The 25,961-nt window shown below is 38.4% G+C and overlaps 1 protein-coding gene and 1 non-coding gene across 2 annotated transcripts in view; one reads left to right on the top strand and one right to left on the bottom strand.

Moving 5' to 3' along the window:
• CTNNA3 (catenin alpha 3) overlaps positions 1-9,065 on the bottom strand; it is a 1,791,870-nt gene extending 1,782,805 nt beyond the window's left edge. Inside the window, exon 1 of the mRNA XM_068981838.1 lies at positions 8,967-9,065. Coding sequence (XP_068837939.1) covers positions 8,967-9,065 — 99 coding nt within the window. The remainder of the gene's footprint in view (positions 1-8,966) is intronic.
• Positions 9,066-20,415: 11,350 nt separating this feature from the next.
• LOC138088086 (small nucleolar RNA SNORA67) lies at positions 20,416-20,558 on the top strand. Its single transcript, XR_011145672.1, has one exon. It is a non-coding gene; the product is annotated as a small nucleolar RNA SNORA67 (small nucleolar RNA).
• Positions 20,559-25,961: the final 5,403 nt, after the last annotated feature.

Genomic DNA, 25,961 nt, shown 5'->3' with positions numbered 1-25,961 from the left:
GGGATTCTCCAGGCAAGAACACTGGAGTGGGTTGCCATTTCCTTCTCCAGTGCATGAAAGTGAAAAGCGAAAGTGAAGTCACTGAGTTGTGTCCAACTCTCAGCGACCCCATGGACTGCAGCCTACCAGGCTCCTCCGTCCATGGGATTTTCCAGGCAAGAGTACTGGAGTGGGATGCCATCGCCTTCTCCCATATATATGTACAGTTGACCCTTAAACAACATGGGTTTGAACTACAGGTGTCCACTCAAATGTGGATTTCAGTAGTAAATACTACATCTGAGGCTGCCTGAATCCACAGCTGCAGAACCGTGAATACCTAGGAATCTTGGATACAGAGAGTCAGCTGTAAGTTATATGCAGATTTTCAATTGCACAGAAGGTATGTACTCCTAACCCCTGCACTGTCCAAAGGTCACCTGTATATACAAACTCAAAGTTAAGCAACTTTCCCAGAGATTATATATATATATATATATATATATATATATATATATATATATATATGCCAAGACAAACTGTGTCATGGTTCCAAACATCCTAAAGGAGAAGCTCTTGAAAATCTCATTTCTCAGGCCATGCTTCCTAGTGTCCAAAAGCCAATTTCTGGGTAGAACATTATCACTTGGCATGAGACTAACCACAGGCTTGGAAAAAGAAGGGAGTGAGGGTGGCTAAGTCTAAGTCAAAGTGTGGGAAAGGTAAATCTTCTTAAGAAGAAATGCACTGGTCACACAAGACAATCACTAAGGAATCCCCTTCAAAGACTCAACTGCAGAGCAATGAATGATTATCAGTTAGGACTCTCCTGGTGACTTCACCACGTACACACCAGCAGGTCACTAAAGATACAGAGCAATGGTTTTCAACTCTGGCTACACAGGTTGCTATTTAAATTTGAAATTTACAGTCTCCTACCCTAGCTTCTCAAACTTTAAAGTGATACAAATAACATGGGATCTTATTATACCATATATATATATTTTTTTTTAGTAGAACAAAGAATATATTTCTAGTTGGTGATTTAATATACCTTGTCTTTTCATGGTCTATAGTTTTTCTTTTTATATTTTTAAACACCAAAAACATCTTGCACGGGGCATAGCCAATTAACGATGTGGTAGTTTCAGGTGAACAGCAAAGAGACTCAGCCATATATGTACATGTATCCATTCTCCTCCAAACCCACTTCCCATCCAGGGTGGCACATAACATTGAGCAGAATTCCAAGTGCTATACAATAGGTCTTTATTGGTTACCCATTTTAAATACAGAAGTGTGCACATATTTGATTCAGTGGATCTAGGACAGGGTTCTGCATTTTTTAAGAGTTTCCACATGAGCCTGATACTGGCAGTCCATGGACAACACTCTGGCAGCAGCAAGGTCTACTTTAGTGACTGTACAATAGAATCACCTGGGAGGCTTTCAAAAATAATGTTAATGGGATCCTACTCCAGATATTCTGATTTTATTGGCTTAGCTGTAGGCTGGGGCTATCAGGATGTTTATAAGTTCCTCAAGTACCCAAATTAAGTACCCTTTTGCAGCTAAGGTTGAGAAAAACTGGTTACAGGTAATTGTAAAGGTAAACTTCATGTAATGTAATACCACACTGTAATTTCAGACTTGTGCATTATGAATCTCTTCCCTCATTTGTGCTTCCTCCACCTAACATTGGCAAACAAAACATGCCTTGGGTACTCAGAATTCTAGAGTCCACCATAATCTAATCCATACATAGATCTACATCACCATAATCTAATACCATAACACTATAATCTAATCCATGCATAGATCCATAAGTGGCTTGCTGGATAAAGGATAGCTGCAGAACATGGATCCCACTTCTCAGCTCCAGTCATTTGCCTAGAGCTGCTACTAATAGCCCCACTGGGATCTAGGAGAACTAAGCATAACACAAACAGAGCTGATAAAGGAGGTTACTCCCAGGAATTCCTTACAAATTTATTCAAGATGGACACTATTCAACCCTATTAGAAAGACAAAGAAGGGGCACCATTCTGGGACAAGCCTTGCTCCAGGAAGCAGAATCATGCTCACCACTGGCTGATGTAATTGCCAGGCCAGCAATTTTCACACTGTAATCACCTGGGAGCTTTAAAAATTACTACCTGGTCCTACTCCCAAAGATTCTGATTTAATTAGTTTCCTGTGTGGCCTGAGCACTTGGGAGGTTTATAAGCTCCCCCAGGTGAATTTAACATGCAGTCAGGGTTTAAAACCACTGGGCTAAGAGGATCTCAACACAGAGAAACTTTCTGAATTGCCTAGTTAGTACTCTTCCCCCAGTGAGGCTTTTGTGTCTCTCACAGGGCTTAGCCACAAACCACTCCATCATAATTTATCTCACAAGGGCTCTCAACTGTGTGTGAGATATTGCACATTTCTTATCCTTCCTTAACCAGTGTGAGTGCCGAGTATCTCCATGAGAAAATGGTCAGTCTAGAGCAGGGGTCTGCAAATTAAGTACCAAGAGCCAAATCTTGCCACTTACCTTATTCTGCAAATAATGCTTTATTGGAACACAGTCACATCCACTTGTTTATATATTATCTACAGCTGCTTTCAAACTAAAACAGAAGAGTAGTTATAACAGAGAATCTATGGCTTTTATTGGGCTGCACGCCACAGGCCTGCAAGCCTTGTAGTTACGCATCCTCCAGACTGAAGAAAAAGTCAGTGGACAGCAACAAAGACATCAGTGGTTTATTGATCAGAGAGATCTTACACAAAAGTTCCTGCAGAAACACCCCACCCTTTACAGCAGACAGTGGCCAGGACATGGCAGCAGTCTTCGCTACTAGGGGGAGAAGGAGGCCACTGTTTATGGGGAGAACTGAAGTCAGGTGGGATTCTAAGTTAACAAGGACTAATTAAGCCCTATAATTAAGAGGATTGGATCTAATGTGAGTGAATCATGGATTGGTCAAGAAGGAGGATCTACAGAAAGCAGAGAACGCCCATCTCGAATGGCCTAACCACACAGCTATCAAAGCAGAAACTACTATGTGGACCAGGGCACAGAAGAAGTTTGCCAACCACTGGTCTAGCAACATGGAGGTGTCAAGCTGCAGCAATATCTTCTGGGACAAGCTGAGTGTTCTAAAATAGACCAGGGGATTCTATGAAGGGCAGAATCATACCATAAGCAGTGGAAATGTCCACATCTGGGAGTATATGGACATCTGGGGGTATATGGACAGCTGAACCACAATTGCTCCCATTAATCTAGCCATTTCCACTAAGGCAAGTGGACCTGGGCTTATCAGTATACCACCTGGTTGCCTACACAACAAGTTTATAAGAAAAAGATCTTATTTCACAGCTAAACTGGAAGCGGATATCTGTGAGATCAATCAGAATTTGTGGAGAAAAAGATTGAAAGAAAAAATATTAACAGATGTGAAGTGGATCAGAGGTAATCAGAGAACCCAGAACAACAAAGCAACAACATTGGTGTATTTAAAAAAATCAGAGTCTGATAGAATAAAAGGTCTAGGAAGCAAGCCGAGAGGAAGCGAAGTACGTTCAGAGACAGACATCTGCCCACAGCTAAGTTCAAAGCTAAAAAGTTCTGGTGGGGGGGGCTTCCCTTGCATGTTCACCATGCATATTCCCATGGACTTGTGCTATTTTAATCAGCTACTAGTTTTTCTTATCCTTATTTTAAGAAGTGGCTTCCTTTTTCTCAACTATTTTGTTTCTCAAGGAATATTGTAGCCTAACAACTTTCCCATGGGAGCAGTTTTCCAACAGTAAGAGAATGCAGAAATTGAAGAATTCACTTTATAAGAAACAACTCAACTATACTCATCACCTTAAAATTTAAAACATTAAAGAGGCAGAATTAAGTTTATTTCTTCATCCCACCATACAAATAACATCTTTATACTTACTATGCTTTGTACATATAAGTACTTAAAAGATTTAACTTACTAACTTTCGAAGTTACTTGTTAAGATTATAGTCAAAACTCCAATATTTACTTTTAAAGTAATCTACAAGAACACTATATGTGCTCATCCCTGTCTTTGAGATTTTCTTGGAACCTTCAAGATTAATTTTGACATGAATTCTATTGATAGGATAATCAGCAAGTATGCAAAAAAAAGAAGCTTGGAGATAAAACCAAATAAATATAAGTAAAAGGCACCGTGCTCATTCAAAATGGCCCCTAAAATGACAGAAAACAACCACAAACAAATGAAAACTTTTCAGAAAGAAACAAAGGAAATTATATTCTAGGAAGCTAAGAAGCCAAAGCAGGTCCTCTCCCTGCTACCTGGAAGTCAATCAAATCTCTCTGTAGAACAATGGAAATAAACCCTTTGGGCATCAACATCTAGAATGGGGTATATCAGAGAAATCCTCCATAGGAGTCAAAGAGGAAAGAAAAACATGGTGCTTAGAAGAATTAACAGTTTGTCATCCAGACACTTAAGACAAGTAGAAGAGAGAAATTAGGGGAAAGGCTGAAAGGGGCTGTTCTCATGGGAATTTCATGTGATTCTAGGTACACATAATTCATCGGGGCATATATGACAGAGTGAAGCACAGTTTGGAAGAAAGGTATTCTCTCCTCTTCTGAAAAAGCCCAGTGTCATTCTGCTACTTCGAAAATTTAGAGGCATTGGGACCTTGGCATGTCCATTTCCAGTCTTAAAAATGGGCATCTTTGGCAGTTACCTTCTACACATCAACTAGATGAAACCAGGCAAAATGGAAAAACATGGCAGATAGACTAGTTTGGGAGAACTGATGAGTCAAACATCGGAGACTTCAAAAACTGGAGATGAAGGGAAGCGCAGAAGAGAAGCTTTACAGGAAAATCTTCATTCTGTAATAAGCAAGTGAGGGCCATTACAAGAACCTTTGATAACTGCTACTAATGGAACTTCTGAAGTTTCAGCCACTGATGAAGAGGTAGGAGGCCAGGGAATCAGATGACAAAGGAAGACAAGCATCAGGGCCATACGGTATATGCTCAAGGAAACTGGAAACTGTGAGGCCCCACAGAGGCTACAGTATTATTTTGAGACTAGTTTGTGGTTTGGAAATTGGAAGGATCCATTAAAACCATGATAACTAGGAAACCTTATTGTCCCTCAACAGCATGAGTTTGTGGATCCAAACTTGAAAATTGCTCCAACAGAACTCTCCTTCATATCTCTACTTCTTTCTCTGTGTTGCTCAGCTTTGCACATGATATAACTGTTTAATGCTAGATAACTGATTAACTATAACCAAAGTCAATTCCCAAAAGAGAGGATGGCAATAGGATCAATTTACCATCATACCCCAGAGGCAGAGCTCTCATGCCAGACTGCCTCACAGTCTTCTTGCCAACCTATAATTGTCAATAAGTCAGTTGCCCACCCTGATAAGCTCAGATGTGATCAGAGTGGAAAGGTGACTAATCAGATGGAGACTTAACAAAAAAAGAACCCCTGAAAAGGAAGCAATGGAAAGAAAACGGTTTTCAGGGCTGTTCACAAATATTCTCATCCTCCTGGGAACAGAACAAGATCACACATCTAGCATCCCCACTGACCACATGACTTGCTTTGATAAAAGCAATGTGAGTGGAACTGACATATGTCACATCCAGGTGGACAATTTAGGAGCCCTTGCATGATTCATAGTGTTCCCTTTCCCTGTTTTAACCATAGTGGAAATAAATATTGAGATGGAATATACATTAGCCTGGGTCCCTGAGTGCCTGAATTAAAGCAGAGACCTCCCAGCCAACTCACTTTAAACATGTAGCTTGAGCAAGAAATGAAATTTTGTTAAGCCAAAATCACTGCAGATGGTGATTGCAGCCATGAAATTAAAAGATGCTTACTCCTTGGAAGGAAAGTTATGACCAACCTACACAGTACATTAAAATCAGAGACATTACTTTGCCAACAAAGGTCCATCTAGTCAAGGCTATGGTTTTTCCAGTAGTGAAAACCCAGTAGTATGGTTTTTCCAGATGTGAGAGATGGACTATAAAGAAAGCTGAGCACTGAAGAATGATGCTTTTGAACTGTGGTGTTGGAGAAGACTTCTGAGAGTCCCTTGGACTGCAAGGAGATCCAATCAGTCCATCCTAAAGGAGATCAGTCCTGGGTGTACATTGGAAAGACTGATGTTGAAGCTGAAACTCCAATACTTTGGCCACCTGATGCAAAGAGCTGACTCATTTGAAAAGACTAATGCTGGGAAAGACTGAGGGCAGGAGAAGAAGGGGACGACAGAATGAGATGGTTAGATGGCATCACCAACTCAATGGACATGAGTTTGGGTAGACTCCAGGAGCTGGTCGTGGACAGGGAGGCCTGGCGTGCTGCAGTTCATGGGGTCACAAAGAGTTGGACACCACTGAGCAACTGAAATGAACTGAACTGAAGCTTCAAGAGATTTGGAGGTTGCTTTATCACAGCATAGCCTAGCTTATGCTGACTGATAAAAAATTGAGCAGATATTCTTAAACTTGACCCAATGCATATTATAGAGTATATAAAAGCCATCCCTAAGGGACTCCCAGAAATAGATGTGAAACACTATCAAAGTGGAAAGGCTAAGAGGTCCTACAAAAGTTAGAGGTGAGAGACAGTGATAATGTTTATTACTATTGGTCTAATTCTATATTTACCACTTGAAAATATGAAATATATTTATGTCAGAAAATATATTTGAACCTTTGCCCCCCAAAAAGATCTTCTGTCTTCATTGGAGATAACATTATGAGGAGCTTGTTATTGTTCTTATCTTAAGGGATTTAAAATTAACTGTTCTAGCTCACATTCTACATGAATCTGACACATAGCAAATTATATTTTGTGGCAAATAAGATTATAGATAAGTCCCTTATGTAACAACTGTAGCATGCTTTAGCAGTTTATATCTCCTTCAGAGAGCATACAACATAGAGATGTAAATTCTTTTAATCGCAATTCTGCATAAATAGACTTTCTGCACTGCATTGCCAAACTTAGATCTTAAAAGTGATAAAGTACAGAGGCCTACAGTTGCAATCATAAAAATGTAATTGCTGAGAAAAAAATTATTTCTGATCCATTGGAGGAATTTATTACAGAAGGATGCAACTGTGTAAGTTATCATACATAGAAAATGAAACTGAATGACTGAAATATATCCCAGACTGAACATCCCTGCAAAATGACCTAGTGATTTACCAGTGCCCAAAAGAAAAAAAAATAGATTAATGATAAATCAAGTTTGGTCAGAAAGACTGGTAACTATAAAAAGAGCACAATAAAGATTTATGAATCAATGAATTTAGAAATCAGAGTGACATAATAGTATCTATGACCAATTATTCCAAAAATTAAAATGTAATTTTGACTTTGAGTTATATACAGAGATAGTAAGTAATTTCTGTGGAACCTTGAAAGCAAAGGAATATAACATGAAGATAAATAATGATGAAAGGTGAGACTTTTTTAATGGGGTTACTAAATGATAACTTTATCTGGTGGCATTATGAACTTAAAGATCATTAACTTTTTTTGGAATGTTTTCCACTATAATCAGAGACTATATTACATGCTTAAAATAAACAATGTAACAATTTCAAATTAAACACTTTTTAAAAAAGAATGTGATGAGATATTTAGTATGATGCCATTCTAGTAAAATATCTTTAATGGAATTTTTCATTGTATTGATAGGTAATACATGATCAGGGTGACAAGGAGGTTATTCATCAAATTCAAATTAATGACTCTGACTTTGAAATGCACTGGTTTTTTGTAAGGAGAATCCCATTATAATGAAAATCAAGAGCTTGGGCAAATAATTTTGTTGTTCAAAAATTCTCTTTTTAACATGAGACCATTCTGTGGATGGCAAAGACAGAGACTTCAGTGAAGTTTCAGAGTCATCTAATATCAATTTCATACCAGATATTAGTGTCTTATAGACTGCCAAAGTTCATGATTAAGCTATCATCAGTGAGGCACATGTTTTAAATCATCTTTCCAGTAGGAGATATGCTAAGTAAAAATATGTACAAAGCTTATTGTTAGAGCTACTCTCCTCCCCACCATCCACCTCACAAAGAAGACAAGCAGAAAATGTTTAAATTATCAGAGGTAAGGTCAGCGTCATTTCTCACTTAAGAAACCCTAGAGTACTTCAAGGCCTTAGAAAAAGGGACAATTTGTCTTAGGAGGGTATGATGGAAGGTAAGCTTAAAGAGGAGTTTTCTCACAAATTTGGGGTTAAAAACAAAAAATTTAAATCTATACTATAGTGTAAGTTTCTCCAAACTCTGCTCTAAGAAAAGCCAATAAATAAAATCTGGGCTTACATAATAAAGTCAGAGAATCATTATGCATATTATCAAGGAATTATTCACTCTATGGAAAGATTTTATCACAGAATAACTTAAATATCTGCTTTCTCATACATTTTGATGTTTTAAAATAATTTCCTATTTGACAGATGAGCCACCATGTACTCTGAGGCAAGTCACTGAAATTCTCTAGGCTGTTTCTAGCTGTTTCCTCGTCTGTGTAATAAGAATGGTTTTAACCATGCTGCCTGCCTCACTCGGTTTTCATGACAATTGAACAAGATAATCTGCATAAAAGTACTTTCAAAACTGCATATGCATATTATTACTTTTTTGCTTTTCAAAGAGAATCTGGGGAGGAACTTTCAGAATGTTATCATTATTATTACTAAATAGATACTTTGGTACACTCTAAAACATTTTTTTTAATTTAAATTTATTTATTTTAATTGGAAGCTAATTGAAGGTGGGATGATTTGGGAGAATGGCATTGAAATATGTATAATAAAACATTTTAAAAGACAATTTTGGATACCATATCATTCTATAAAAATCAAATCTTTCCATTACTTATTTTTCCTATGTTTCTTAGTACTTTTGCAGTTACTATTCATTGTAATTTCCATGTTATCAATACCTGGATTATGAGAGGCTCCAGTAGTTTCTCTACAGTGAATGTCTGGACCTGCAGATCCTGAGGATTGATACTCAGTGTGATTGGTGTTTCAGCTGACATGCTGCCTGTGCACAAAAACAAAAAAACATTTACTAATAAAGAAAAAATACTTTCTAGAGGAAAGCACTGATGAAAATCACAGCATATGTGTGATTAGTATTCAAGCACCTCCTCCTGCTATCAGCTGTAGCCCTCAGAGGACAAAGGTGCCAAGTCCACCAACAGAGAAACAAGATATTCCCCAACTGTTTTCTCAGGTCATGTTTCTGGGCTTGGGTCCTCTAACAAATTAATTTATGCTGGTTTGTTCATAACTAAAATTATAACCCAGCCAAGGTGAGTTTGCATTTATCAGGAGTCTTAAGTAAAAAATGAATGGCTGAGTTGGTGAGAGATATCTTGCAGCAAACACATGCTTTGACTTCCATGAAATCATAACAATTAGGGCAGCCAGAGCCCATATTTTGCCTTTTGTTAATGACCATTCAGATGAAAAATCAGGTAGGACTTTGGAAGACATGATATATCTCTCTATTTGGGGAATCATTTGAGGGTTTTGATTTGAAGAAGAAAGTTTTGGGCAATTTCCTTTCCTTTACAGAAAAGAAACTAACATAAACTGGCATAGTTATTATAAAAAGAAAGGCAAATCTTCATGTTTGGGCAAGAAAAAATAAGAAAAACATTGCAAACCATTCTTTCAGACCTTAATATAAATCTTAAATGTTGGTTCAGTGAGATTTTTTAATAAGAATACATATATAGCAAGTGACCATGTATAGAATTTCATAACATACTCAAAGTAAAACATCAGCCATGAAGACTATTACCCAAATTTATAAGCCAACAAATCTATATTAACTTATTCACAGTCTATAATCACCCAGCAAGTATTTACTGAATGTTCACAGGATAACAGTAAGAAACACATCTATCCCATGTATAACTTGGCCTATTATTAGCCTATAAACTATTATAGTCTATAGAAGTGTGTGTTACTATCAATGCACAAATCTTTCCATTTAGTTGTTGCCTATTTTCTTTCAAAGTTTCTTCCAAACTTTCTTCTAAGTTTCTTATTTTCTTACAAAGTCCATTCGTAAAACCAGGGTTGGTTTTGGTTTTACTAATGAACTATGGATAGATAGATGAATAAGTGAAAGAAAGAATGACACATTTTCATGAAATCATGTTTTATCCCAGAATCAGTACTTTCAACACTCCTCTCAATTTCAGGGATTCTAGGAAAGAGTAGTGTTCTTTTTTCTATACATCTGCCTCCAACCCCTAAGGGAAGTCAGAATCTCAGGGTAGGGTCCATGTTCACTCCAACTCCTTGCCCTGAGAGTCTACCCCATTCTCCTCCTACCTTTCTCAGATCCCACTGTTTTAGTTCCACAAAATCAGGATCTCTCTGCCCTTCAGCCTCTCACGCTCTCTCTAATCCTTCCCCTGGATCCATAAATGTTTTAGTGTATATATCCAAAGATAATCATGATCTCTTCATGTACATGTAACTGAAAAGATCAGTGCTTCACTAAGCCTACACTGTATGCCTGATACATGTGCAGAGAGAGAGATGCACAAACAAAACCACCCTGTACAGAAAAAAAAAAAAAAATCTTCCTTATTGGCTCTTTTCTTGATGTAATTTAATTCTTAGATAATAATAATTTGTTAAATAGAGGCAAATATTATAGAGCCTAGAAACCTTACTGCTCTCCAAATATATGCCACAGGGTTATACTCCATGACTCTCTTACTACAAAAATGGATATATAAAGTATTCTTGAGAATAATAAGAATCTGCCAAAGACTGTCTGCAGTGACTCAACTGAGAAATTTGTACATATAGTCAAAATTGTGATTTCAAATAAACTTATAATCAGACAAACTCATAATTAATATTTATAATTCTTTCATATATATTATTAAAAACAAAGATAATTATGCTGAAAATTTCAAATGAAACAATTATGACAAATCTAATAATTTAAGAAAGCATTTAAGTACAATTACATCTCTAAATTTGAGTATACTATTAAAAATACTAACACTATACATACTAATCACTTTGTGTATAGTATCAAAACATTTTCTAGTTAACTGAGGAAACTGATTTGGAGATCGAGGCAATAATAGGCATCAGACTACAGAATTTTGCAAATGAAGTCAAAGGAAGGTCAAAATCTGATGAGTTTTTACCAACCTTTTGTAGCCATAATGCAATGTGAATCCAAAACTAAAATCCTGCTAGGGTATGGGTATTATAACCCAAGGCATTTGCATTTTATAATCCACAAAATTTTAAGAGTTAGAAAGTATCTCTGGAACAGTTCAAGGACACCTCCTACAGCATCCTTCATTACAACAATGTACTGGGAAATGAGATGCTCACTATACCATTAGATGCCAGTGATTACTTTTATAAAGGTCTTCCTCATGTTGAGTTGAAATCTGAAATTTTTTAACTCCTAACCACTAGAGATAGTTTTATAAAGTGGGAAAGGTTCAGGTTTGGAAACAAGCAGACTAGATCAAACCCCAATTTTCAAAGTTTAAGGAAGGAAAATAAATCTCTTGACAGCAGTAATAGATGTCTCCAGGGATAGTCTGTAAGGCAGAACAAAGTATCATGTGGATACTTCCTTTCTCCCCAAGTTGCCTTTGCTATATGCCTAAATTTTCTTTACTCCACTTTATTCCTTGCCTTCAATTGAGCTTATAGCAATTTAAAACTCATTCCACTTAACAAGTATTTCACTTTTAAGTGAAGTTAACTCTGAGAGGTCATGGGGGATACACATTCTATTAACGCTTCAGAAGAGTCCATGAGACCAAGGTGATGTGTCTTCCCAGAGCTCATATATACCCTTTCTGACACACTCAGTACCCCTAACTCTCTACTTAGTCCAAGTCCGCTTCCAATGCATATGCCAGCCTCTTTCTGCAACCCAAACTTCTAAGTGCAAATGACAACATGCCCATCCACATACCTGAGAGGTAGCCAAGAGGCAGCTGTTTGCTGACGAGTATTATGGAGCTCAGACATGAAAGTTGTCCATTTGCATGTACCCAAGGCCTCTCAGGAAGCAACGGTTAGAACTGGACATGGAACAACGGACTGGTTCCAAATAAGAAAAGGAGTACGTCAAGGCTGTATATTGTCACCCTGCTTATTTAACTTATATGCAGAGTACATCTGAGAAACGCTGGGCTGGAAAAAACACAGGCTGGAATCAGGATTGCCAGGACAAATATCAATAACCTCAGATATGCAGATGACACCACCCTTATGGCAGAAAGTGAAGAGGAACTAAAAAGCCTCTTGAGGAAAGTGAAAGTGGAGAGTGAAAAAGTTGGCTAAAGCTCAACATTCAGAAAACTAAGATCATGGCATCCGGTCCCATCACTTCATGGGAAATAGATGGGGAAACAGTGGAAACAGTGTCAGACTTTATTTTGGGGGGCTCCAAAATCACTGCAGATGGTGACTGCAGCCATGAAATTAAAAGACGCTTACTCCTTGGAAGAAAAGTTATGACCAACCTAGATAGCATATTTAAAAGCAGAGACATTACTTTGCCGACTAAGGTCTGTCTAGTCAAGGCTATGGTTTTTCCAGTAGTCATGTATGGATGTGAGAGTTGGACTGGGAAGAAAGCTGAGCACCAAAGAATTGATGCCTTTGAACTGTGGTGTTGGAGAAGACTCCTGAGAGTCCCTTGGACTGCAAGGAGATCCAGCCAGTCCATCCTGAAGGAGATCAGCCCTGGGATTTCTTTGGAAGGAATGATGCTAAAGCTGAAGCTCCAGTACTTTGGCCACCTCATGCAAAGAGTTGACTCATTGCAAACGACTCTGATGCTGGGAGGGATTGGGGGCAGGAGGAGAAGGGGACGACCCAGGATGAGATGGCTGGATGGCATCACTGACTCGATGGACATGAGTCTGAGTGAACTCCAGGAGTTGGTGATGGACAGGGAGGCCTGGCATGCTGCGATGCATGGGGTCGCAAAGAGTCAGACACAACTGAGTGACTGAACTGAACTGAAGGCCTCTCAAGTACAAGACAGAGCCAGAAGTGGAAAAGAAAGGAAGCTGACCATCAGGGGCATCACCTCATTCTAACAGGAAACATCAAGGAATACAAGAATTCTAAATCCACATCTTTATCTTTCAGATCAATTTGGAGGTATATTTCTCAAGGCAGAAAGATAAGAGGAGAGAACCTATTTTAGCAACTTGTTAGCTTGATTTGTAGCTTTCACATATGTAAGTATGGTATGCAGGCCTCCATGTATATTTTCATTCTGCTCACTACAAATGTTAAGGACAGAACTACCCAAACTTTCTAGCACTCCATATCACCAAGTTCTGCCCTTTTAGTCAGATTTGCTCTTTCATTCTATCTTCAGTCTTCTGAAACATGCAGTTAACACAGAGATACGATAAAAAAGCATCAGTTCTTCCACATTTAGGAAAAGACTTTCAAGCTTCCGCAACAAAATTACTTCTCTTTTCCTCTCTTTTTCCCCCTCATTCAAATGCTCTCTGTTATTACTTTTCCTTAAGTTTACTTGTTTCCATGCAAGAGTTGTTATTCACTGCATATATTTCTTTACTCCTTTTATTAAATTATTTTTGTGAACATTCAGCATTACATTCATGAGAAAATAAACAATTTAAATACTCAAAAACACAACAAAATTCATAATTTATTGATATCTATGAAGATTACTTAAATTGTTTTTCCATGTACCTATGTTTATTATTATTTATTATTGACCCTTTCTCATGTAATTTTCTCTAGGTAATCATTATGCATCATCTCTATTAACTTGGTTATTCCTATGCCCTAATTACTGTCACAACATTAACACACACACACATATATGTGTGTGTGTACACATTCACATGCCTTTGATGGCTTTATCTGAAAATAGATTTCTTTCCTTCAAGTTTAAAGTGCTTTGATGGTGTCAACAATTCTTCTACCAAAAGTATCTTTGGGCTTCATGAAATCCATTCGGGATCTCATTTAGTGAAATAGAAAAGGGAAATACTTTTAGTAGCTCACAATCCCCACCATCTTCAGTGGTAAAGAATCTGCCTGCCAAGCAGGAGATGTGGGTTTGATCCCTGGGTCACGAAGATCCCCTGGAGAAGGAAATGACAACCCACTCCAGTATTCTTGCCTGGGAAATCCCATGGACAGAGGAGCTTGGCAGGCTACAGTCCATGGGGTCACAAAAGAATTGGACATGACTTAGTGACTAAACAACAACAAAAAATCCCATGATCATCACAAATGTTAATATTAGCTGACACTGTACTTCCAAAATATCAGAAGAAAGGGTGAGCAACTAATTAAGGATTTCCAAGGACTGAGATAGCTTCATGAAAGAAAACATTTATTTTAATTATCATTAAAAATTTATATTGAGTATACAACAAAAGTAGGCTTTACTCTCCCCCATAGGCATCCCTTAGAAGGGTTAGCTGAATGTGGTTAGGAGTAATGTGAAGGAGTGGAACCAAATGTTAATTGACCAAAAAATCATCTAAATTACAATAAACAGGTTTAAGTAAAGAAAAGGAAAATGGGGTATGGGGGATTTACTGCATAATTTATCACAGTTGGTTTTGTATAATTAAGTCTTAGCTAGAATGAAACCAAATGGAAAGGGGACAACTATAATTTTTAAAATTTCCACTGTAATGTCTACACATAGCTATTTTCCAAGTGTACCTCCATCCCCATCCCAAACCCTCATTTCCATGCTTCCAATGCAATCATCTACTGGATTGTCTGTCCTGCAAAGAAAGAAATACACATATCTTTTACTCATTTGGTGAACAAAAGCATCTTAGGTTTGTCAAAGTCAATAAAATCAAGCAATTGTCTAATAATTGAATTTCTCTCTTTTCAGATGTTCTTCTTACATTTTGCAAATGCTTTCCATATACTTATTTAAGATCAATAATCAGTGTAAGCTCTTCTACCTTGCCTTTTGGTCAGTTATAAGACCTAAATGATTTGAGATCAGAGGCACCCCTAGACTATAGGGCACCATTCATTTATTCACTAATTCAACTTATATTTATTGTTTCTACTTTGTGCTAGTCATGGGAAAGGAGAGAGCATAAACAATAAACCTAATAACAGTAACATTGTTTAGTACCTTAGAAAAAGACATGCTAGCAAAAAAGAAAAAGTAAAATGGAGCAAGTGATAAGAGAGTTGGAAGCAAACTGCAATATTAAATAAGATAAATATTAACCTCATTGAGAAGAGTACATTTGAGCAAGGACTTCAAGAGGTTAGGAAATTAGCCAAGCAGAGGTCTGGGAGAAGAGCATTCTAGGCAGACATAACAACTGGAGAAAAAACCTAATGACAGGAGAGTACTGTCATGTTTGCAGATGAGCAAGGAGGCCAGTGTAAGTGGGTTGGAGTGAACTACCAAAAGCATCGTAAAAGAGAAGGTCAGAATGGTAATGGAGTTAGTTAAGGGGGGTCCAGGGGGGAACCACAGATCTTATCAAACCATGAGACATAGTGCAGGGGTTTGAACACTAGAGAAACATAATCTGTTTTATATTTTGAAAGGATCACTCTGGTGAATAACAGGAAGTATTGAGGGCAAGAGCAAAATTAGGGACACTATTGAGAAACTTCTGTAGTGACCCCAATGAGAGAAAATAATGGCCTAAACCTGACTGGTGGCAGCAGAAATGAACAGAAGTGGTCAGATTGTAGACAATTGTGAACCAATAGGAATTCCGGACAGATTGAACATAGGATAAAAAGAACACAAGATATCTTTAAGTTTTTTGTCTGAAGCAACTGGAAGGATGGTACTGCCATTAACTGAGGTAGGGATGCTGCAGGAGGAAGAAGATGAAGAGCCCAGTTTGGGACATGAGTTGAGATACATACAAATTTAGGATGTACAATAGACATCCAAGTAAAGATGTCATTGGTAAGTAGGCAGTTAGAGATATGAAAGTAGAGTTTGGGAGAGAAGTCTGGGATCAAAATACAGATTTCAGAGTTGACAACATAAAGGCAGATGAAATGAGACAACCAAGGAGGATGTGGACCAGAAAGAGACAGGTTGGAGTCAAAGGATTATTGAGAATGAATGGAAATACAGGCAGCAGTACTCAGAGGTTTAGAGAATTAAGATTTGCTTTGAGTGAACTAGTAAAATCTGAGTCTTTCAGGCAGACCAATTAGAAAAAGCCCTGTAGGTGTTAGCAGGAAGGCCCCCAGTTTGTCCAGCAGAGGGAGGACTAGATTTCAGCTCCACTCAGCCCCTCAGCAGGGCAACAACGCAGCAGCCAGTGTGGGAACCATTGCAGCTTCTCCACTCCCACTGCCTACGAAAGGGTTCTTAAATTCTACATTTCATCACCATTGGATCTCAGTAATTAAGAGCACTGGCTTTCAAGCTGGTCTGGGTGAGAATCTAGGCTCTGCTCACTGGTGACTTTAGGCAAGTTAGTGAACCTCGCTAAGCATTAGCTTTCTCATAAAAGGAGTATGTCAAGGCTGTATATTGTCACCCTGCTTATTTAACTTATATGCAGAGTACATCATGAGAAATGCTGGGCTGGAGGAAGCACAAGCTGAAATCAAGATTGCCAGGAGAAATATCAATAACCTCAGATATGCAGATGACACCACCCTTATGGCAGAAAGTGAAGAGGAACTAAAGAGCCTCTTGATGAAAGTGAAAGAGGAGAGTGAAAAAGTTGGCGTAAAGCTCAACATTCAGAAAACGAAGATCATGGCATCTGGGCCCATCACTTCATGGGAAATAGATGGGGAAACAGTAGAAACAGTGGCTGACTTTATTTTGGGGGCTCCAAAATCACTGCAGATGGTGATTGCAGCCATGAAATTTAAAGACACTTACTCCTTGGAAGGAAAGTTATGAACAACCTAGACAGCATATTCAAAAGCAGAGACACTACTTTGCCAACAAAGGTCTATCTAGTCAAGGCTATGGTTTTTCCAATAGTCATGTATGGTTGTGAGAGTTGGACTACAAAGAAAGCTGAGAGCCAAAGAATTGATGCTTTTGAACTGTGGTATTGGAGAAGACTCCTGAGAGTCCCTTGGACGGCAAGGAGATCCAATTAGTCCATCCTAAAGGAGATAAGTCCTGGGTGTTCATTGGAAGGACTGATGTTGAAGCCGAAACTCCAAGACTTTGGCCACCTGATGCAAAGAGCTGACTCATTTGAAAAGACCCTGCTGCTGGAAAAGATTGAGGGCAGGAGAAGAAGGGGATGACAGAGGATAAGATGGTTGGATGGCATCACCGACTCAATGGACATGGGTTTGGATGGACTCCAGGTGTTGGTGATAGACAGGGAGGCCTAGTGTGCTGCCGTTCATGGGGTCGCAAAGAGTCGGACATGACTGAGCGGCTGAATTGAACTGAACTGAAGAGTACCTTCTTCAAAATTATCTTGAAGATTAAAATTAAAAATCCATATAGAAGTCATAACTTAGCCCATGCCTCAGACACCTATTAAGAGCTCAACAAATATTAGTTGATATTATTATCCCCTTTTCAGTAGGAATGTAGAATCTACTTGTCTACTTTTAGGTTAAAAATACTTCTTTCATCTATAGAGCCTGCAATTATTTATTCAAGAATATTTTTGCTCTTTGTTCCCATAATGAAAGGGCTTAACACAAAGCTTCCCTCTGGTGACTCATTTCATCGGATCTCTTGACTTCAAAATCTAAGGCATATTGCCTACATGTGCATTAATTAGAAATGCAGCATGCCTAAATACTCTAAAAAATTCTTAAGGCACAACAGCCTCATAAAGAGTCTTGAGCCCCTTGAAATCATTTCTAGAGTGAGACATAAGAGGTACGTTCCAGAGATAGGGCTACAATTGTTTTATTTTGTTCGGTTGGTTGGTTTACTTTTTAGGATTTTTGTTTTCTTTTGTTTTAAGAATAAAACAGAGCAAAGGAAATACAATAGAAGGTATACATTCCAACACTCCCAACTCTTTGTGATCCCATGGACTGCAGCCCATCAGGCTCCTCTGTCTGTGGGATTTTCCAGGCAAGAATGCTGGAGTAGGTTGCCATTTCCTTCTCCAGACCCAGGGATTGAACCCAGGTCTCCTGCACTGCAGGCAGATTCTTTACTGACTGAGCTACAAGGGAAGCCCCCCAACAATGTGGTAAGGCTACAGCTATTAAATGTACCACATGTCTGGATCCCTGAGACTGAATTTTTTATTTCCTTAACTTTTAAGAACTCTAGATTTCAATATAGCAAAAAAATCACATTTTATAATAAATATCTTTAGCAGGTTATAATTCAAACTTTCAAAGGCTTCTTGGAAGCATTTGAAGTTCTTTCTAACAACCTTTGGATAGTAATCTTACTGGTGTTTTTTGAAAAGTAATCAAATTGAGCTCCTCCCCTAAAAAAAATTTGTATTATGGATTCTTTATGAGAAAATACAAATTAAATTAAATTCAAACATTTGTTTCTTCTGTTCATAGTAACCAAAATAAAACTTGTTTCCCCACATACAACCTGAATGAGAGCTGCAAAAAAAGATTAAAAAAAAAAGGCAAAAAGTCCAAATGAATGACAACTAATATGAAATAAAACAAAGGAAAACATCAGATTCTATTTATATTTAGGTCTTACATCCTTCTTATTGTGAATGGCTGGCTGGTCTAATGCCCCTCCAAAATAAAGAAAAAGGTTGTAATTCAATTTCTGATTTAACTGAAAAGTAAGACTATATATAAGAATTGTAAGATGACCTAATTACCCACCTCTGATACTACACATTTTAAGTTATTTTATAAAATGACAGTTCACACTAAAAGCTCATTCTTTTTTCACAATGGCACACATTTTCAAAATTGCAGGTAGGAAGAAAGGACAAAAATGCCCCATGGTTATTCTGTATAGCAATACCTTTCAACTTAAGGACATTTTGTATAAAATTATACCAGAAGTGAGATCCTATCTCATATAAGCCCAGCTTGAAGTTTACCTGCCTGTTATTTAAAAGTCAAAGGTCTAAACTGGTCCAATTGAAATCTAAGAAGAAGATAATCTAGTATGTGAAACCTCAGAGAAGCTTTCACTGATTCACCCAGGACAAGAATAACTTCACTATAAGCATCAAGTTTAAACAACCAGGGCAGAAGTAACATGCCCTTCATATACACCTTGAAAGTGACAGTAGCTTTCGTTGCTGCAAGTCCAGTGGGCCTATGGGTCAATTCCACTCCATAATATTATAAGACAGCTCAAATGTATGGGAATTCTCCTAAGGTCTGGTATTTTTGAAAAACAGAGAATAAAAAAGAGAATAGCAAAAAAAAGAAAAAAGCAGAATTCATATCAACCTCAATTTGAAGCCAAAAAAAGTCCCATTTCTTCATTTTCTGATTACTCACAAATAAATAATACCCTGCTTATCAAAATAGATAAAACAATGCCATTCTCCCAGATCACCCCACCCTCTCCCACAGAGTCCAAAAGACTGTTCTATACATCTGTGTCTCTTTTGCTGTCTCACATACAGGGTTATCGTTACCATCTTTCTAAATTCCATATATATGCGTTAGTATACTATATTGGTATTTTTCTTTCTGGCTTACTTCACTCTGTATAATAGGCAAAACCACAGTCTTTGAAAACACTACATTCATTTTTCCATAAATCTATTAATATATTTACAAAAACCAGTGATTTGCAACTGTTTTGAGAATTCCAGATTTCTTCTCTACTTCCAGGATTTCCATTCTTCCATACTCTCTTAAAAGAAGTTTTACAAGTCTGTGCCACTACTTGCAACAGCCAGGACATGGAAGCAACCCAAATGTTCATCAACAGAGGAATGTATTTGAAGAGTGGTACATATACAATGGAATGTCACTGGGCCATAAAAAGTAACAAAATCGTGCAGTTTGCAGAGACTTGGACGGACCTAGAGACTGTCATACAAAGTGAAGTAAGTCAGAGAAAAACAAATATCATATAATATTGCTTATACGTAGAAACTAGAAAATGATACAGGTGAACTTATTTGCAAAGCAGAAATACAGACACTGACACAGAGAACGGACACATGGAAACCAAGGTGGGAAGAGGGGTGGAATGAAGTGTGAGAATGGCATTGACATATATATACTATGTATAAAATATTGGATAACTAATGATAGCCTACTGTATGGCACAGGGAATGCTGCTCTGTGGTGACCTAAATGGGAAAGAAAATTTTTTAAAGGGGGGGACATATGTATATGTATTGTTGATTCAGTTTGCTATGTAGCAGAAACTAACACATGTATAGTGGTAAAGCAATTATACTCCAATAAAAATTAATTTTAAAAAAAAGGCTGATCCAAGGTTATTCCCTCTTCAAAGGGGACTACTAGTGCACCTCTTTAGGAAAGTAGCAACTTGGAATAAAATCTGGCAAACCTCAGGTTTCTGAGGGAAGGGGATGTTTATTTCCTTTGCCTTCCTCTGACTGTGTACATGTATGCTTAATTCTGGATAGACTTGTGCTTTCTCATCCACACACTGAAGCTCCTTTCTTTCTTGACATAGGCCAGAGGCATCGATGCACAGCAAGTTTCCTTAGTCATCAACTATGACTTCCCCACCAATAGAGAAAACTACATCCACAGAATTGCTCATGGTGGATGTTTCGGCCGGACGAGTATGGCTATTAATACGGTGAGAGAAGAAAACAAGAGGACTCTTTGAGACATCAAGACCTTCTACAACACCTCCACTGAGGAGACGCCCCTTAACATTGCTGACCTCACATGAGAGGGCGGGGTGTTGTGCTACCTAGCGCCAGCCAGGGATCAAACCTTGGAGGGGGCCAAGAAGCAGCAGAAATGAGGAGGGAAGGGAACCAAGGGATGGACATCTTGCCACTTTTCTGTTTTTTTTTTCTTTGACTCTTTGAACAAATGTCACTTTTTGAGGCAAAAAAAAAAAAAAAAAGCCTGTGCCAGAATCATCAGTCTAACCATCAAGCCCACCATTTTACTACTACTTTTTTAAATTTTCTCCAAGAACTCTGACTATATACCTGCTAGCCATATTTAACTGTTTCTCACCCCACATAGTATTTTTTTCTATAGTAAATAAAAGAGTTTCCCCTCTGGACTCCTTCTGACCATTCTTCCCCAGTGTCTTTTGCTAGCTCTTCCTTATCTACATGTGTGTGTGTGCACTGTAAGTTGCTTCAGTCATGTCTGAGTCTGTGTGACCCCATAGACCATAACCCGCCAGGTTCGTCTGTCCATGGGATTCTCCAGGCAAGAATACTGGAGTAGGTAGCCATCCCCTCCTCCAGGTAATCTTCCTGACCCAGGAATCAAACCCGTGTCTTATGTCTCCTGCATTGGCAGGAGTGTCACCTGGGAAGCCCTCCTTATCTGCTAACTCCTGTTAACTACAGGTCTTACCCCAAGTTCCACCTCTTACATCCTGTTCATTGCTCACATTACATTTTTCTTTCAGAACAATATCATCCTGGAGTTTCGATTCAACTTAGAACCTCTGATTCAACTGTCCAGACCTCTCACCTAAGCGTTAGAGCCCCTAAATCCACTACCCACTGAGCCGTCTCACAGGCACCTCAAAACTCAACTCCATGATCTTGTCCTCAAAACCTGTTACCACCATCTTCAGTTCTGATCTGAATTAATTATATCATCACATAATGGGAACTTGCATCCAACCCAGTACTTTGAAGGTCATCTCCAAATATTTTCTTTCCCTTTGCCTCTCTCTTCACATCAGAGGAAAAATGACATAACTTCTATTCCCTTAACTCTCCTTATATTGGCCATTTCCTCTCTATTCGCATTGGTACTTAGTTCAAACCATGGTTAGACTTACTTAGACTTTCCAATGATACCCTAACTGATCTCCCTTCTAGTTTTACCAACCTCCAATTCACCCTCCAAACTATTCCCAAAGTGATCTCTTTAATATAAAATAAGATAATGTTACACTAATCCCCTGATTAAAACTGTCAACTGTCAAATATTCTTCTTCTGAACACAATGGAGTTTAGGCTCCATTGAATGACTCAAGCCATTTGGTCTTCCTTATCTCTCCAGCTTTTTCTTTTCCTTTGACCCACTGCCTCCCTGTACTCCATCCATACTAAAGAACTTGAAGATCTCTAAATGAGCCATACTCTTTCACGGCCCCAAATTTCTATTCATTCTGTCCCCTTTGTCTGGAATAATCCTCCTAATATCCACTCAATAAATGTTTGCTCATCTTCCCAACTTCAGCTCAAACAATCTTCTTTATATCTTAATAAACACACACACACATAAGAGCATACACGCCCAGAGAGGAAGTAAGCAATGCTTTACTCTGCACCCTATACAGATCTCTAAGAGAATCATCATCATCCTACCATCTCCTAGGATTTATTATAATATATAGTAGAATAGAGACATGTTTATGACACTTCCTCCCATCAAAACTGATGGAAAACAGGAAAACCCAAAATTAAACTTCCATCTTCAAGGAAACGTCATTATCCCAACTTACAAATAAATGAAAGAAAGAGAGAGAGAAACAAAAGAGGAGAGAACCCAAAAAACACATATAAATACAGATTAATGAAGGAAACAGGAAAACCTTGGTGAAATAGTTATTTCTTGTTGTTTTTCAGTTGCTAAGTTATGTCCAACTCTTTGCAACCTCCTGGACCGCAGCACACCAGCCTCCTCTGCCCTCCACTGTCTCCTGGAGTCTGTGCAAATTCTTGTCTATTGATCCTATCTAATCATTTCATCCTCCATTGCCCCCTTCTCTGTTTGCCTTCAATCTCTTCCAGCATTAGAGTCTTTTCCAGTGAGTTAGTTGGCTCTTCCTATCAGGTAGCCAAAGTATTGGAGCTTCAGTTCAGCAACAGACCTTCCCATGAATATTCAGGGTTGATTTCCTTTAGGACTGACTGATTCAATCTCCTTGCAGTCCAAGGGACTCTCAAGAGTCTTCTCCAGCACCACAATTCAAAAGCATCAATCCCTTCTTTATGGTCCAACTCTCACATCTGTACACAACTACCAGAAACACTATAGCTTTGACTATACAGACCTTTGTCGGCAAAGTGATGCCTCTGCTTTTTAGTACGCTGTCTAGGTTTGTCATAGCTTTCCTTCCAAGGAGCAAGCATATTCTATTTTCATGGCTGTAGTCACTGTCCGCAGTGGTTTTGGAGCCCAAGAAAATAAAATCTGTCATTTCTTCCACTTTTTCCCATTCTATTTGCTGTGAAATGATGGGACCAAATGCCATGATCTTAGCTTTTTTAATATTGAATTTCAAACCAGTTTTATCACTCTCCTCTTTCACCCTCATCAAGAGGCTTTTTAATTCCTCTTCACTATCTGCTATTAGAGTGGTATCACCTGCATATCTGAGATTATTGATATTTCTCACGGAAATCTTGATTTCAGCTTGTGATTTAACCGCTCCAGCATTTCACATAATGTACTCTGTATATTAGTTAAATAAGCAGGTGACAACACACAGCCTTGATGTATTCCTTTCCCAATTAGGAACCACTCAGTTTTTCCATGTCTGGTTCTAACTCTTGCTTCTTGAACCACATACTGGTTTCTCAGGAGACAAGCAAGCTGGTCTGGTACTCCCTTCTTTTTAAGAACTTTCCACAGTTTGTGAACCACACAGACTTAACACAGTCAATGAAGCAGAAGTAGATATTTTTCTGAAATTCCCTTGCTTTCTCCATGATGCAACAAATGTTGGAATTTTGATCTCTAGTTCCTCTGCCTCTTTGAAACTCAGCTTGTACACCTGTAAGTTCTCAGTTCAGGTACTGCTGAAACCTAGTTTGAAGGATTTTCAGCAAAACTTTGTTTACGTGTGAAATATGTGACATATGTGTTCATATGTGGACTCAAATACACACACACACACAAAGATACACATGTGTTTACAAAATGTCCTCACTTTTAAATAGAACTCAAAGAAGAGTTACAAAATTCAAAAAAGAGGCAAAAGATCATAGGGAATGAAAACTAAAAGAACTCAAAAAACAAATAGAAGCAAAAAACAAAACACTCCAGGGTCTTCCCTAGTAGTTCAGTGGTTAAGAATCTGGCTGCAATGCAGGGGACATGGGTTCAGTCTCTGGTCGGGGAATGAAGATCCCACATGCCACAGGGCAGCTAAACCCAGGCACCACAACTACTGAGTCCTCACACCACAATGTAAGAATCTATGTAGTACAACAAAGAATCCCAAATGACACAACAAAGATCCCACATGCTGCAACTAAAATCCAATGTATCCAAATAGATAAAGAAACATTAAAAAAAAAAAGTGAAATACTACAAGGATAAAATGAACATTTTCACCTTAGTTCAGTTGCTCAGTCATGCGCGACTCTTTACCACCCCATGGACCACAGCACACCAGGCTTCCCTATTCATAATTGACTCCCATAGATTGCTCAAACTCATATCCATCGAGCAAAGAAATGTCTCTGCTTTTTACTATGCTGTCTAGGTTGCTCATAGCTTCTTCTTCCATGGAGCAAGTATCTTTTAATTCCATGGCTGCAGTCACCATCTACAGTGATTTTGGAGCCCAAGAAAATAGTCTCTCATTGTTTTCCCATCTATTTGCCATGAAGTGATGGGACCGGATGCCATGGTCTTCTTTTTTGAATGTTGAGTTTTAAGCCAGCTTTTTCACTCTCTTCTTTCATTTTCATCAAGAGGCTCTGGAGTTCTTCTTTGCTTTCTGGAATAAGGGTGGTGTCATCTGCATATCTGAGGTTATTGATATTTCTCCCAGCAATCTTGATTCCAGCTTGTGCTTCATCCAGCCCAACATTTCACATGATGAACTCTGCATATAAGGGTGACAATATACAGCTTTGCCGTTGTCTTTTCCCAATCTGAAACCAGTCCATTGTTCCATGTCCAGTTGCAACCATTGCTTCTTGACCTGCATACAGATTTCTCAGGAGGCAGGTAAGGTGGTTTCCCATCTCTTGAAGAATTTTATGCAGTTTGTTGTGATCCACACAGTCAAAGGCTTTGGCATAGTCCATAAAACAGAAGTAGATGTTTTTCTGGAACTCTCTTGCTTTTTCTAGGATCCAACAGATTCTGGCAATTTGATCTCTGGCTCCTCTGCCTTTTCTAAATCCAGCTTGAACATCTGGAAGTCCTCATACTGTTCACATACTGTGAAGTTCACGTAGTGTTGAATCCCCTAGCTTGGAAAAACTTGAGCATTACTTTATTAGCATGTGAGATGAGTGCAGTTGTGTGGTAGTTTGAACATTCTTTGGCATTGCCTTTCTTTGGGATGGAATAAAAACTGACCTTTTCCAGTCCTGTGTCCACTGCTGAGTTTTCCAAATTTGCTGGCATATTGAGTGCAGACTTTGACAGCATCATCTTTTAGGATTTGAAATAGCTCAGCTGGAATTCCATCACATCCCTTAGCTTTGTTCATAGTGATGCTTCCTAAGGCCCACTTGACTTTGCACTCCAGGATGTCTGGCTCTACGTGAGTGATCACACCATCATGGTTATCTGGGTCATTAAGATCTCTTTTGTATCATTCTTTTGTGTATACTTGCCACCTCTTCTTAATATCTTCTGTTTCTGTCCTTTATTGTGCCTATCTTTGCATGAAGTGTTTCCTTGGTATCTCTAATTTTCTTGAAGAGATTTCTAGTCTTTCCCATTCTGTTGTTTTCCTCTATTTTTTTACACTGATCACTTAGGAAGGCTTTCCTATCTCTCCTTGCTATTCTTTGGAACTCTCCATTCACATGGATATATCTTTCCTTTTCTCCTTGTCTTTCACTTCTCTTTTCTCAGCTACTCGTAAGCCCTCCTCAGACAACCATTTTGCCTTT

This window comes from Capricornis sumatraensis, chromosome 10, assembly GCF_032405125.1.
Source record: "Capricornis sumatraensis isolate serow.1 chromosome 10, serow.2, whole genome shotgun sequence".
NCBI classification, from domain to species: domain Eukaryota; kingdom Metazoa; phylum Chordata; class Mammalia; order Artiodactyla; family Bovidae; genus Capricornis; species Capricornis sumatraensis.
Note: the sequence above shows the minus strand (reverse complement) of the source record. Positions and strands in the feature narration are given on the sequence as shown.